This window comes from Apodemus sylvaticus, chromosome 4 (assembly GCF_947179515.1).
Source record: "Apodemus sylvaticus chromosome 4, mApoSyl1.1, whole genome shotgun sequence".
NCBI lineage: Eukaryota > Metazoa > Chordata > Mammalia > Rodentia > Muridae > Apodemus > Apodemus sylvaticus.
Genome location: NC_067475.1, coordinates 47,350,563 through 47,366,032, shown reverse-complemented (window position 1 = coordinate 47,366,032; position 15,470 = coordinate 47,350,563). Strand labels below are relative to the sequence as shown.

The window sequence follows — 15,470 nt, the reverse complement described above, 5'->3', positions numbered from 1 at the left end:
AAGAGGGTCTCAAGGAATGAGTTTTTAAAGAGTTCTCTTCACAAAAGAATCTTTAAAAAAATCAGTTTATTAATGTTTAAAAGTTGATAAAGCTATGTGCAAAATGATCCACAAAAGTCAGGAACCTATTAAATACTATTTTTTTTTTAAAAAGACATTTCTTGGTTTAATTGCACTGAAAACCATACTAAAGAGACAGTAATATATTTTTATTCTCTGTAACATTTACACCCACCGTCAAGACCTAATGACAGCTGAAATAAAGAATTCCTGATGTTTCCTGTCAGTTAAAGTAATGCTTCTTTTGGGTACAAAGGATGGCACTTTCTTAAGAACTACACATTCGACGGTGTTAACACAGGTTAAGAAGAAATTCAATAGGATGACCTCCAAGGAACAAATACATTCGAAAATCAGAAACTGTTCGTTAAACAAAAGACAAGAATTCCCCAGTTGGTTGAAATGGCTCACACGACACTCTGAAATCATCAATGAAAGTGCCAAAGATGCTGCATGGGTTAGAGAAAGACATCAAGAAACAGCTCTTGGTTTGCACAGCGTCACTCTCATAGTTCACCTCATTCTGTTGTTTTTTGTTTTTGTTTTTCCTGTATCACCTAAGATCCTGGCCAGTATAATTCAAATAAAGTAGACTTCGTTATTCGCATCACAACACACACACGTTGCAGTTGCAATGGGAATAAGGAACTTGTGAGGAATAAGGAAGAACACATTGTCATCTTAAGACACCCTACCAAATCCCCGACAACATGACCCAGCTTATATGGACACTTTGGCCTCAGCAAATAGCCTTCCCCGTCAACAGCCTGCTGTCTAGAGATAATCAATAGACCTCCTCCACGACCTCTTCAGATGCACTAAGGTTGGGCAGTTAAGATATAAAGTAAAAGAATTTTAAAAGGGTGTGGTAAGGGGGAGACCGGGTCAGAAGAAACGGAGGGTGGGGATATGCACACCACCCGACCAAACTAAAGGGCACACACTCAACTTTGTCATTGCAGTGAGAGATCAGGACACTTTCTCCCAGGACCTTAGTCTTTGAGGAGGGCCAGATGAGCCCTCTGGGAGCTTGATAATGCTAGACCTTTGGCTCAGTGCAAAATCAAAGCTCCAGGGTATTGGGGGGGGGGCAGGAAACCCACTGCAGGCCAGACCTGATCTCCACCCTTCCCAGTGCATTGTTCACAATTACTACCTACCTACAACATGGCATCACCAGGTCGCACATTCTCCCTTCCCTCCCTCTCTCAGCCTCCCAGTTGCTTCTTCCTTGCAGCAGTGGAGAATGAGAGACATTTTTGAAATGCTGGAGTAGTGGGTGATCAAGTCAGAATGCTTCAGTATCAACAGCTTCCGGTTTTAAGAAGAAGAATTGACGTTTCCAGAAGACATGATGGTCTCTGGGTTGTCTCCATCGTCCTTCTGGGGGTGGGAGGAGTTGTCTGATTTGCTGCGGCTAAATTCCATGCCTGGGATGATGGGTCTCTTGAATTTGCCCGCGGAGTCTCCGTTGGGGCATTTGCAACAAGATACGATCCGGATGAAGGCCCGGCGCATCTCCTTGTTGGTCAGAGTGTAGATGATAGGATTGGTACCTGAGTTCAGCACAGCCAGAACCAGGAAGTACTCTGCTTTGTACAGGATGCCACAGGTCTTCGCCTTGCAGCCCACATCTAACAGTAGTAGGATGAAGAGAGGGGCCCAGCAGGCAATGAAGACACTCAGAACAATGATCACCGTCTTCAGCAAGGCCAGAGACTTCTCCGAACTGCGGCTGGCTTTGGAGATGTTCTTGCGGAAGGTCAGGCGGCGGCTTCGAGTCCTGACCAGGGAGTAGATCCTGCAGTAGAGGATGACGATGGAAAGCAGGAGCAGAGTGAAGACGGTGGTGCAGAAGAGAATATAGTGCTTATGGTAGAGCGGGAGCACGGTGGAGCAGCTGGACAGTGAGCTGATGCAGTTCCAGCCCATGATGGGCAGGCCACCCAGGATGAGGGAGATGACCCAGCAGGCGCTGATCAGCAGAAAGGAGCGCGAGCTGTTGCTCCCATTGTGTAGTTTCATCTTCAGCATGGTGATGTAGCGCTCAATGGCGATAGCAAGGAGGCTGAAGACTGACGCGGACAGAGCCACAAACATACTCCCTTCCCGCAGAAACCACTGAGCAGGCGTGAGCTTGTAGGTGGTGGCCCCAGACAGTAGCAGGTTAGCTGTGTAAGCCACTCCTGCTAAGAGGTCCGAGAGGGCGAGGTTGCCTATGAAATAGTACATGGGCCGGTGGAACTTCTTGGTTTTCCAAATAGTTAGCAAGACAAAGATATTCTCTAGGATGATTAAGCAGCAGATGACAATGAACACCACTGAAGTCAGTTTAATGCCATGGTCCTTCTCCACCCCGATGTTCAACTTGCCTGTGTAGTTGTAATGCCGGAATATGATATCATAGTTGCCATAGTCAGAGACTGGGCTGCGGAGAGCCTTAACCACCGGGATGCTGGTGGACACCATAGCCGCTGCACTGTGTCCCCAGAAGCCCGGGGTGGTACTTCTCCAGACAAACGCTAGAGGGCGAGGTTGAGCGAGCCTTCAGTTACAGCAAGGACCAGGTCAGCGAGCAATCCAATGCTTTTTTAAGTTGCTTTTCCTTGGCTGGAGAGGCCTCCAAGAAACAGCAGCCTTAAACAAGTTACAAAGAAAAGAGTCAGGGAAAATGCCCAGCACACTGGCATAATTCATTCTAGCTAAGGCATTGCTCCAACTTTGTTGTTGATTTGATTTAAGGAAACTTGGCCAGAGCACAGGGAAGATTTTTTTTAACTCAAATTATCATTTCTAGTAACAAAACAAAAACAAACAAACAAACAAAAGAGAAATAAAGTTAGGAAGAGAGGTAAAAAACAAACAAACAAAATTTACCCAGACTTTGAGTAGACAAAACCTTCCCCTAGGTCACTAAATCTACCAAGATGGAAATGAGAAAGAGCTACCTATTCTAGTTTTAAAACCCACGCCACTTCCACGGGCACTGCCACATTCCGTGTCCAGTCTTGAGATTCCTTCAAGGGATCACCAGGTCCACTGCTCACTCACCACCAGCCCAAGGGCCTCTTCTCACAAAAGGCACCGACTGCTAATTCTGGGTGCAGGGCAGACATGCACACACACACACACACACACACACACACAGCTCAAAGAGACCAGCCCACCTTCTCATTACCATGCAAGAAAGTCTCTTTGTAGGAGGGTCATTTGACAAGTCGTTTTCTGGGCTCTATTAATAACTCTCTGGGAGCAGGTGTGCTGAGGGTCGGGTCAGAGGGTAAAGCGAGGTGTGGGACGCCAGGCCTTGAAGTAAACAGGAAAGCTTGGCGCCTCGGTGAAGCAACTGCCCATTCTTCTTTTTAATTTCTTTCTTAACTCCTCCACCCCCACCCAACTCCCCACAAGTCAACTTATTCCGTTAAAAGGTATTCATTGAGAACCTCTCCTAAGAGACTGCAGCAAATCCTAGAAGTTTCCACACGAACTGATTGCTCAAGACTTGTTTTAACTTTAGCCAACGCTTGCACGCACACAAAATGTCACCCTGCTAGCAATAACGAAACATGACTCTTTGTTCTAACTTCAGATACATTAATTTCCAGAAACACATACTGCTAAATTTGCATGGGCAGTTTTAAGCTCATCGGCTCCCCCACACCCTCAACACAGCCTCCTCTCCTCAGAACTAGCAATCCCTAAAGGAAGGACACAGGGCACTAATTAAGTTGGACACACAGTACTAATTAAGTACTCTAAAGTTTGCATGGTAATTGATCAACGCGATAACAAATGAGGGGGGGGGGGACATTGCAGCCATTCTATGACAAAAGATTACGAAATTCCACATTTCTCCATTCTGCTACAATCCACTCTCAGGCAATGGAAATCATTGGCGTGGTGCCTGATAATTTTCTCTATAGGATTTCCAAAAATAAACGTCTCCCCTTTTCTCCGTTCTAACGAACCGCAGCTTGTCTAGCACCCCCTCCCCCAGTCGTTTCTATAATTTGGAAATTAATCTTTTTCTAACTTCATAAACTCCGCGACCCAAGAAGCCAGTCAAGATGGGCTCCATAGCATCTTGGTGATGCCCCGGCTTGTTTTGTTTTTCTCAAAGTTTTTGTTTGTTTCGTTCGGGTTTCTTGACACCTGGATGCCCTACAGCGGGCGCCGAAGCCCGAGGGGCTCACAATCCCCTACCTCGCTCAAGCTGGACGGAGCTGCGTCCGCAGGACTCTGGGTCTACACCGCTCGATCCGCATCTTGCAGCTGTCGGCGACTGACGGAGACCAGCTCACTCGCAAAGTTCCCAGAGCTGGGGTCCCCTCCCTCCTCAGCCGTGCACTCCAATGGCCAGCTCTGCCTGCGCTGCCCGCACCACTCGTGCAAGGCGAAGTCTCTGAGCGCCCCGCCGAGGCTGGGTGGCTCCTCTAGGAAGGGACTGGGAGGGGTTAATGCCTTTAACTTCTCCGCCCTCTGCCAGCGGCAGGGGGCCCCTCCGGGTCCGGGCTGCTAAGAAGCAGCCTCCCGGAAAGATCTGGGGCAGAGTGACTAAAATAAAACGAAATGAATAGGAGCCCCTCCGCCCCAACCAGCATTGAGGGTGGTGGAGGGGAGAGAAGGGGCGGAGCCTGGCAACCCCTAAATTCTAATTCACAAATCACGTCTTAAGCGAGCTACCCGCAGTCCCCAGCGCGGGACGGGACTCCAAAGCGAGGCACGGGGATCCCTGGGAAAACTTTTCTTCGTTGAAAATCTTAGAGAACAGAAGACAAGCCTGCGTCTCGTAGAGGATCTTTCTGGTCCCCATCCCACAGCTCTGAGGATCCGTGTAGCCCGAGTAGCACGGTGCTTTGGGGACCAGTTTCACGCGGTTAGGGAAACCGTAGCCACTGCCCAGAGAGCCGCCGCCACGCCGCACGGAGGAGATCCTGAGAAGGGAATGCGAGAGAGGTCCGAGGAGAGCAGCCCGGAGGCATTGAAAAGCTTCTGTTCTCCTCCTCCCCCTCCACTCCGATCCTGGTGAAGCCTTGAAACTTGCGGTCTGGTGGGCAGAAAGTGGCTTTCCCCGGTGCAGGGTGAAGTGGGCCAGTGCTGTACTTGGTGTTGGGCGGGGGGTTCCCCTCGCTCAGCTGAGCGCAAAGCCAGGCGGTGTGCCCCAGATTCTGGGAAGCGCAGAGGCCTTTGAGGAGGTGGGCTGCTTCCCTGGCCTCCGAGATTTAAACAATCCTGCAGTTCAGGAATTTCCACAGGGCAAAGGGCTTCTTAGCTTTTCACTAGCCAGCGCCTACAGCCCTCACCCTAAAGCTGGATTCCTCTTCTTTCCCTGTCCACTTGAGAGATAAGAGACCCCCAAATCTAAAGGGTTGCACCTCGCCCACAATTTTCTATTGCTAGATAATGCTAGATTGAGGCTGAAGAAGCCTTGGTCAGATTTGTCTGCATAGCAGACTCAGGGCCTTTATGTCTTGTCCGTCTTTATGCGTAGTCCTACTGTTAAAAGGAGGTTCCACCCCAGTCCCCTGTTCGCACTGCCTTCCCACCCTGAGCAGATGTGTTCACAAAACTTCCTCTGCTGTGCAGTTTCAATTAACAGACACACCCTGTACCTGAATGACTCAAGAGAGGCTGAAGGCACAAACAACAGACCCCTACCTTCTGGGATTTTATGAGCTTGCAAAAAAAAAAAAAAGTAACTGTTAATTCACATTTGCCTAGAAGCACTCAACAGCCTCCTTCCTTACGTACCCACAAACTACAGACTCTGCAAAACAATATGGAAACCAAGATAACAGCCATCCAGTCTCCTCCGGAAAAGACAGAGTTTGAGACTTGTTTCATTTGAAGAGGAGATAATTTAAGTCTATCACTGTGCCGCAGAGGCAAGAAGTTAGCCTCCCCTCCTCCCACCAACAATTTATGAGGTCTTTAAGGGGGAACTGTGCACCTTGCTGTCCCAAGATGTGATAGACAACACATTCCGTGAAGCAATGGAATAGCATGGCCATTCTATCCATGGGAGAAATCCTCAGGCTAAGAGACCTGTGATTGTCCCAGGAGTATGTGACTCGGATGAATCATCAAATCTACGGTGTCTTGCCTGCCTGCCCAAGTGCTGTCAATCAGTTTAAAACTTCAAATTACTTTCCTAAACAGAGACTTCTGGACTTGGACTCTGTACATTTGTACTTCCGATTGTACTTGTCTTTACATATGCATTAAACTATTATTAATGTATAAGTGTGTTTGTATGTGTGTGAGGGTGAGCCTCTCAAGCGTGGGTTATCACAGCCAGCTGTAGATCCACCTCATTAGTATACACAAATGCTAAAATCCAGCGAGGCTTGTTCCTAGCTACCACTTTCCGGTAAATTCCAGGTTTCTAGCCCCACACCCTCTAAGACCATATCCAGGGAAGAAGGTGCTAAGAACTATGCCCTCCAGCTAATTCCTGGCCAGGAGTCTAGCCCTTTTTCTACCAGGAAGCCACTATCTTTGTTCCCACCTTACAAGGGCACTTTTAAGGACACACATCTTCTGTGTGCAGTTCCTCTTAAGGAAGCTCCACTCCTGGGCTCTAATTTCAAAGGACAGTTCCCTGTCCTTCAGTGTTTTTCCTTAAGAGCTGTCAGATGAAATAGCACACGATTCTTAAGCTATAGTATAGATAAAAAGTAAATATTCATTGATCTGGGAATCAAATGTAAGGGATTTGAAAGAGGAGATAATTTAAGTCTATCACTGTCCCGCAGAGACAAGGAGTTAGCCTCCCCTCCTCCCAACTATTTATGAGGTCTTTAAGGGGGAACTGTGCACCTTGTTGTCCCAAGATGTGATAGACAACTGTTTCACAAAGCAATGGAATAGCATGGCCAGTCTATTTACTGGAGAAATCCTCAGCCTAAGAGACCTGTGATTGTCCTAGGAGTATGTGGCAGAGATGGACCACAGTCTCCCACTTCTCACAGAGAAAACTATATGATCACTTTCCTGACTCTCTGAGTTCCAGCTCAGTACCAGAGCTGCTCCCCCAACATGTCTGCCCACCTACTTGAGAAGTGAAGCTCATTTTGGCCTTTAAAAGCAAACTCTTTCCCTATCATTCACCTCACTGGCTCCCTCAGAGCGCCATTGCTTCACTCCCTCTTGTAAACAGTTTTTGGTTATTTCTTTTCCCAAAGATTTATTTTTGGTTTTATTTATGTGTGTGTAGGGGTTCACAGGGAGGCCAGAGAAAAGCGTCAGACATCCTGGGGGTACAGGATGTCCTGAGCTGCCCCGCGTGGGTGCTGGGAACAGAACTTGTGTCCTCTGGAAAAACAGTAGGTGCTCTTAACGGCTGAGCCTGCTCTCCCAGACCTCTGGCACAGCTTGGTTTCTGATATTTTTAGTTTCTCTGTTTCTATCTCTATCTCCCTGTCCATGTCTCTACATCTGTGTTTCTGTGTCTCTGTGTTTCTATGTGTGTGAGAATATGTGTGTGTTCTTTTCTTCTGACACGGAATCTTTTTAAGATTTATTTATTATATGTAAGTACACTGTAGCTGTCTTCAGACACCCCAGAAGAGGGTATCAGATCTTGTTACAGATGTCTGTGGTTGCTGGGATTTGAACTCAGGACCTTCGGAAGAGTAGTCACTGCTCTTAACTGCTGAGCCATCTCTTCAGCCCGATACTTCTTCTCTTTAAGTCATTTTAAGACTTAGGGCTTCTTACGGCAGCCTCAACTCAAAGAAAGTATCTTCACATCTCATGCTGCTGTCGTACTCTCATTTCCAACTTCTCATTCATTTCTTTTCAATTTTGAAACAGCCATTCTATTACATTTTTTATGGGTGCATGTTGTTGGGAGGGTGCTGATAGGGTTGCCAGGGTGTGCACATAGATGTCAGCAAACAGCTTGCGGAAGTCAGTTGCCTCCTTGCAACCAAGCAATTCCTGGGATCAAAGTCGTTAGTCAGACTTAGCAAGGAAGCGCTTGTATTCATCGAGTCTGGAGTCCATTTTGTCTCTGGCCTTGACAAAATCATTTTTGATCAAGCCGATATGTGCACACCATTTAGAGAACATCAAAGAGTACTTACCTTGTGCAAAAGAGTGTCTCTTCTCGAGTGCTCGCCGGTCCTCAGCTCCTCTCGTCCCATAGGCAGACACCTGCTGATGCTTCTGATGGCTACTGGGAAAATCCCTTAGTCCTACGTTTATATGGTCATAATTATATTAGTAGTATTTAATGTTATTTATAGATGCTTTTGCCATGCTGAGGTGTCTAAAAAAAATGTTTCATGCTGAAATGCTGACTAATTTACTACTAATTTACTCTTAAAGACAATGCTTGTGCTGCAAATGTTCCAAATCCTACATGTCTGATATATATCTATTCATATATATATGTATATATATATATATATACATATGTGTGTGCGTGTGTGTGTGTGTGTGTGTGTGTGTGTGTGTGTATCCCTGAGAATTGAAGGTGTCACACTTTTGTCTTTTAATTTCTACTTTTAAAGCTTCCCAAATGCAGATGTGACATATGTACCTTTCTTCTTGTCTATAGGTGGATCTGAGATCGTCTCTTCTCAGTGTTCCAAAATAACATAACTTTTCCCATCCCCTTTCACCTTTTCAGTTCTAAACATTGTCTGAAATAATACTTTCATCTTCCCTTCATTCTGCTCCTCTCTAGAACTTCCACTATTCAGGTTGTAGGTCATCTGTTTCTCCGGTGCTGATATTCCCTCACAAACACTGGTCTCACAGGCATGGGGAAGACATAGAACTTTTTGATTTTATGTGAATAATAAATTGTTATACAGCTCTGTCAGGCCTGATACTTACTTTAGAGCCCAGGCCAGCATCCAAGCTTACAACAACCCTCCTGTCTCAGACTCTCAATTGCTGTAAACATGGATGTGCACCACCATGTATATGTACAAAATGAACTTTTTGAATATTCCTTTTCCTTTAAAAAATTAGATTTAGTTAATTTTGTGTGTGTGTGTGTGTCTGTCTGTCTGTCTGTCTGAGAATATGTGGAGGTCAGATAATAAATGGGAAAGTTGGCTCCATCCTTTCACCATGTGGGACCCAGGTGCATGACAATGACAACCCACTGAACCATTTTGCTGACCCTGCATATTCTTTTTATTTGCTCAATTTCCTGTATCTTTACCACTAGTTAATGCACACTTGCAGAGCATTCCTTCAAATAGGTGAGAAAGCATATCAAATTCATGCAGACTCTTCCCTAGAGTCCTTGACTTCTGCAGTCCTGGCTGCTACCTAGCTGTCATCTTGTTCCCCTCACCTCTCTCCCCATTGGAGCTTCACGTTCCCACTCTTTATCTATCGACACATTTGTGCTACACTGCTGGTGGAACAGTCTAGACCTTTTCTAGCAAAGGGCATATGGAAAAATCAATTCCTTGAGAAGTTACTTGTACGCAAGTGACTTTAGCCAGTGTTCATACTTTACACTTGATATTAGCCAAAAGGCCGAGAAGCGATCAGTGTTCATACTTTAATCATTCAGCAGAGCGTAGAGTTCTAGGAGGAAGTTGTTCTCCTTCAGAATGTGTGAGACACTAATTACTCCCTTGTCTTCTGGCATTCAGTTACTGACAAGAACCGCACATTCTGATTCCCAAACCTTTGTGCAGAACCTGTGATTGTGTGATTCCCTTTCTCCCCACACCTCCTTCTTATATATAAATGTTATACTTGCCCACCAGAGCTGGACTCTGTGGATCCTCTACTTGAACCTGGACCTTTTAAAACAGCTTAAAGTAGAAATTACACTAATGATTTTCAGGGTAAGTCATGAAAAATAGCCTATCTCTACCTGCCTGTGATGGTTTGTATATGCTCATTCCAGGGAGTGGCACTATTTAGAGGGGTGGCCTTGATGGAATAGGAGTGTCACTGTGGGTGTGAGCTTTAATACCCTAGTCCTAGGTGCCTGGAAGTCAGTATTCTACTAGCAGCCTTCAGATAAAAATGTAGAACTCTCAGTTCGTCCTGTACTGTGCCTGCCTGGACGCTGCCATGTTCCCACCTTGATAATACTGGACTGAACCACTGTCCCTGTAAACCAGCATCAATTAAATGTTCTGTATAAAACTTGCCTTGGTCATGGTGTCTGTTCACAGCAGTAAAAACCTAACTAAGACACCACTTGTTCTCTCACTTCATCAGAGTTGACATTAAGATTGTCTTAGTCTATTCTTGGTAATGTAACAAAATACATTAGACCGAGTTATTTACAAATAGCACAAATGTATACCAGTTCTATACACTGTGATGTCCAATATCAAGAGACAGCCAAATTTAACAGGATGTGATAGTGTTTACCTTTAACCCCAGAACTCAGGAAGAAGAGGCAGAAGGATCTCTGTGAGTTTGAGGCTAACCTGGTTTCCATTGCTAGTTCCAGTTCAGCTAAGCTAAATAATGAGATATTTATAAATAGATAGAAGATGGATGGATGGATGGATGGATGGATGGATGGATGGATGGATGGATAGAAGATAGATAGATAGATAGATAGATAGATAGATAGATAGATAGATAGATAGATAGAAGAAACAAGTAAGCAAATGGAGTCTGAGGTGCATGGGGGTGAGGTGGGATCTTTGTTTCTAAGATGGTACCTGTTGTTTTCTTCAGATAGTTAAAGGGACAAACTCTATGTGTTCACATGGCAGAATATGAAAGAATCAGACTGCTTCTCTGTGTTTGTTTTGAGACAGGGTCTTTTGTAGCCTGTGCTAGCTATTAATTGTCCATGTAGCCAAGGATGACCTTGAACTCCTAGTCCTCTTGCTCCACCCCTTCCAAAAGTTAGGATTACAGGCTTTCATTTCTCCAATGCCCTCCCCAACCACCACAAAAGAAAACAAAACAAAAAACAAAACCAGATATTTTTATTGAGTTTTTAGTCTCTCTTTTGCTTTAAAATATTTATTCTTTGAAAAGTTATATATGCATACAACATTTCTGAGTCAAATCCACTCCCAAAGCCCCTCTACTTCTTAGCACGTCTCCCTTCCAACATCAGGTCCTTTTTATTTGTGTATTTTTTATTTTTATGCAACGCACTGTGTTCAATTAGCCAGGCTCTCATGCACATGGGTGTAAGGGCCATCCCCCTGGGGCATGGGTAACATATCAGTGGTTATACCCTAAACAAATGTGACACTTCATCCCCTGTCAGCCATCAACTGCCAGGAGCTTCTCAGCCATGGGTGAGACCTCAGAAGCATATATGCCCTGGCTATAATGCTAGTAGAACTGGTTTGATCTTATTCATGTCTACTGCTCTGAGTTCATGCATACAGCAACCATGTTCTTCCTGGAGGACAGCAGTGTACAGCACTCCTCCCCATCCCTCAAGTCTTTCTACCCCGACCCCTTCTGTGCCATTAGGGCTAAGGGGTCAATGTGGATGCTTAATCTATGGCTGAGCACTTAACAGTCACTCATTCTTAGCCTTTTGATCAGTTATGAGTCTCTCCATTACCCACAAGTCCTAGCCCGCACTCCCACATAAACACTTTCCGTCTTGTTTTGAGACAGACTCTCACTATGTAGTCCTGGCTGTTTGACAACTCGCTATATGGACCAGGCTGGCCTCACAGTCATGGTGATCCACCCGCTTCTGCCTTCTAGGTGGTGGGATTAAAGTAGTGTAATCCAGACCCACTTAAACCTTGCTGGCCCAGAACTTCCTCCAATTTCTCATAGCATTTTGTGTTGCAATGCCTCTGCTGCCTATGGTTTTCACTGAGGTTATAAGACCATAGGTTTCCATCCACTTTTCTCATACATCTCAGGCATGAGTTGTATGAGAACTCATACAACTCATGCCTGAATTGTAGTGGTTGAGCCTTCCTCTGGCCCCTCCCTTTTCTTTCCTCTTATTTCACTCCTTGCTTGAACTTTTCCACTCCCAACACCCCCCTTCTTTACCTTTGTAATAAAAACTGCATTCGACTATCTCCCTCATTTGCACTCCCCCATGGCCTGGTAATAGTTTCACAAGTATCACTGCTGAAGACACAGAGACACGAGAAGCCAGGACCCGCATGAGAACACATGAGTATTTATAGTTCCTTCTTTATTTTCAGTGACTCCAACAATGGATTCTTTAGTTTCCGTGAATTTGCATATTTTCTGTAGTGTTAGCATCATAATGTTAATATCTAGCTTTATCCTATGGTGCCCAGATAGAATACAAGGTGTCATTTCAATTTTCCTATATTTGGTGAAACATGCCTTACGTCCCAATATCAGTTTTGGAGAAAGTCCCATGGTCTGCTGAGAAGAATGTATTTTTTGTTTGTTTGTTGGGTCTTTTGTCTGTTTCTTTATTTTGTATGTAACATCTCTGGCTGTCCTGGAACTTGCTCTGAAAACTAGGCAGGTCTCAAACTCATAGATATCTGACTAGCTCTGCCTCCCAAGTACTGGGATTAAAGGTGTGTCCCACTACGCTTAGTTAAAACGCATATTTAGTGCTTGAGTGGAATGTTCTGTAGGTGCCTATTAACTTTTATTAATGATTTTACTTGAAATCCAATGTCTTTCTGTTTAATTTTGTCTAGATGAATCTGATTATTGATGAAGGTGTTCTCTGAAGTCACCTACTACCTCTTGGATAGGACATCTAATAGTATTTCTTTTGTAGAACTGGGAACATTCATGTTACATTTGTATTATCTTCTTGTTCCTTTAATGATGAGATGACTTCCTTATGTCTTCTGATAAGTTTTGAAATAAAATCTGTTTTGCTGGATGCTATGAAAGTTATAACTGCTAGTTTTTTATCCCCATATGCATAGGGATAAAAGCATGATGACTGGAAGGCAAGGGAAAAGAATTGGATGACCCTTTATCGTCCTTTTATACTAAAAGATTTTTTTATTCTCTAATGATACAAAATCTTTTTTGGAGGCAACAAAAAGATGGATTTTATCCAATCATTTAGTCTGTGTCTTTTTATTGGGGAATTGCAGCCATTAGTATTCAGAGTTATTATTGGAAAATTCACTTTTATTTCTGCCATTTTGTTGCTTTTGTGGCCCTTCATAGATATCTTTTGACTAATTCTTCTGGTATTCTTTATTTACACCCCTCTGACCTCTTATGTTGTTTATGCTTCTCTTCAGTCCAAAGTATTCCTTTGAGTATCCTCTGTAGATCTGGCTTAGGGATCATAAATTCCTTTACTCTGTTTTCATCACTAAAGTTTTAATTGCTCCTTCAACTCCAATAGATAGTTTTGCTGAGTATAATGGTTTAGATTGGAAGTTGTAGCCCTTGAGAACTTGCAACACATCTTTTCAGGTTCTTCTGGACTTTAGACGTTTCTGTCCAACAATTAGCTGATATTCTTATGGGTTTTTCTTTATAAATAACTTAACCATTTTTGTCTTGCAGGTTTTAATATCCTTTTTTGTATTCTGTGTTTCTGATGTTTTGACTATAGTATGTCATAGGGGTTTTCCTTTTGAATCCTGTTTATTTGGCATTCTATAGACTCTTGATCTGAGTGGGAAGCTCTTTCTCTAGACTTGGAATTTTATCTTGTATAATCATAGTGAAAATGCTTTTGATGCATTTCTTCTGGCCTTCTTTATTTTTCCTAAGCTCATAATAGATGTTTTCACAGTCCTCCCAAATTCTCCAATGTTCCATTTGTGCATGCTAAAAAGGTTGTCATTGACCAGTACTGAGTGACCCAATTCTTTTTCCTTGTCTTCCAATCCCAATTCTGTTTTACACAATCCATGCTTGCCTCATACTTTCCATTGAGGTTGTTTGACTGGTTGCATCTTTTATCTCCAGCATATTTTTGTTTCACTTTTCTTCAGCACTTCTTTTTTCTCTATTGAATTCCATTTTCATATCATGCATTGACTTCCCCATTTTGTTCTGCCCTTTGCTTTAATTCTCGGAGAACAATTGCATTTTCTAAGAGTAAGTTGATGATAGCTTTGATCACTCTCTTGAATTCTTTGTCAGAAAGTCCTTCTAGGCCATTCATTATGGGGACCATTACTGTGGGTTAGTAATTTTTGGAGGAGACATGTTGTCTTGGTTTTCTGTGTTGTTTTTTTGTTTTTCTGCTATGACCTGTGCATCTGGGATTAGTTAAGTCTTTCTCTTTCTTTCTTTTTTTCTTTCTTTTTTTCTTTCTTTCTTTCTTTCTCCCTCCCCCCCCCCCCCCAAGTTATTTTTCTTCTTTCAATGGAAGCATTTATAATGTTTTGGAAGGGATTGTATCCCTGACAGGACTAAATCATAATAGATTTGAGATGTCATTTCCTTCTGTGAGAGGTGCTATTGAGTTCTACAGTATCTATTCAAAATTTGGCTCTGAGTGTCAGCAATAATCAGGTTAGTGGCTATAGCTGGGATCAAGAGCTGAAATGGAGTTCCCAAGGCAACTTACACAGTTCTACCTGGAGGAAGCCAAGTCTCTCACCTGGTCTAAGAGGCTGTCAGGCACCTTGGAAGAACTCATCTAAGGTGGCATTGATAAATCTCAGTAGGAGCCAAGCCTCTCACTTGATGTTTAAGATGTGAGGCAGGCAGTGTACCTGGAAGAGGTGACTTTGTGGCTGAGCCCAGCAGGCAAAGGCAGCAGGTCTCTTACTTGGTGTATGAGGCCCTGCAAACAGGCAACTGGCAGGTGATTGGTGAATGTGGGGGGAGGTTGCAGGGGGTTAGGGAGCTGCTAGGGAAGAGGGGTCGTCAGAAGAGGTAGAGGGTCCAGAAGGGCATTGAATCGGACTTTGGGAGTCCTTAAGAGAGACAATAGGTCTCCGGGAGGAGGAGGCACACAGTCATGGTGAGCAGAAGGCTGGTATGGCGACTCTTTAAGAGAGAGGGGTGCATAGGAGGCTGGGAATTAGGATCCCAAAAGATTTGTGGTTAGAGTTTTGGGTGACTTTTTAAAAAATAAGGACATTAGACCTACTACCAAGGAAATACTACCTACTATTACCTCCTGACTCAGGACTCCTGCCCAAAGATCTCAGTTTCTTAAAAACTTGTTTGTCTCTGGTATCCTCTTTTGAGTCCCTCTCTACCTCTTTATCATTCTCTTGGGGCTTAAATGACAACATACACAATTTAAACAGACATAGCAGTGATATGGGCAAAGGATGAAGACAGCTGAGGGGTTACCGTGATTTCTGCCATAGCTCCCCAAGTTTTCCAATATACTAAAAGAAAACTTTGAAATTGAAACCTTAGTGGGAGACACTGAGCCAGAACCCTGCATGCCTTGGGCCATTTCCAGATTCCTCTCTCTCAGGGATTGGCAGGAGATAAGTCTGCTAGTGTATGCTACTAAAGTTAGGGGCAGTTTGCTGTTAGCCAGGGAAAATCAGCCAGAACAT

At 44.1% G+C, this 15,470-nt stretch overlaps 1 protein-coding gene across 2 annotated transcripts; it reads right to left on the bottom strand.

The window, feature by feature from the left end:
• Nucleotides 1-49: 49 nt before the first annotated feature.
• S1pr1 (sphingosine-1-phosphate receptor 1) lies at nucleotides 50-5,563 on the bottom strand. Of its 2 annotated transcripts, none has more exons than XM_052179399.1 (2): nucleotides 4,264-5,563; nucleotides 50-2,697 (listed from the first exon to the last, which is right to left on the bottom strand). In XM_052179399.1, the coding sequence occupies exon 2, from the start codon at nucleotides 2,527-2,529 to the stop codon at nucleotides 1,381-1,383; it is 1,149 nt and encodes a 382-aa protein (XP_052035359.1). In that variant the 5' UTR covers nucleotides 2,530-2,697; nucleotides 4,264-5,563; the 3' UTR covers nucleotides 50-1,380. The 2 variants fall into 2 exon arrangements, with proteins under 2 accessions (XP_052035359.1, XP_052035360.1); XM_052179400.1 differs by lacking the exon at nucleotides 4,264-5,563 and adding an exon at nucleotides 3,009-3,170.
• Between the last annotated feature and the right edge of the window lie 9,907 nt (nucleotides 5,564-15,470).

Excerpts from the sequence above, each read along its gene's own strand:
- S1pr1 (XM_052179399.1), bottom strand. The coding sequence starts at position 2,529 with ATGGTGTCCACCAGCATCCCGGTGGTTAAGGCTCTCCGCAGCCCAGTC.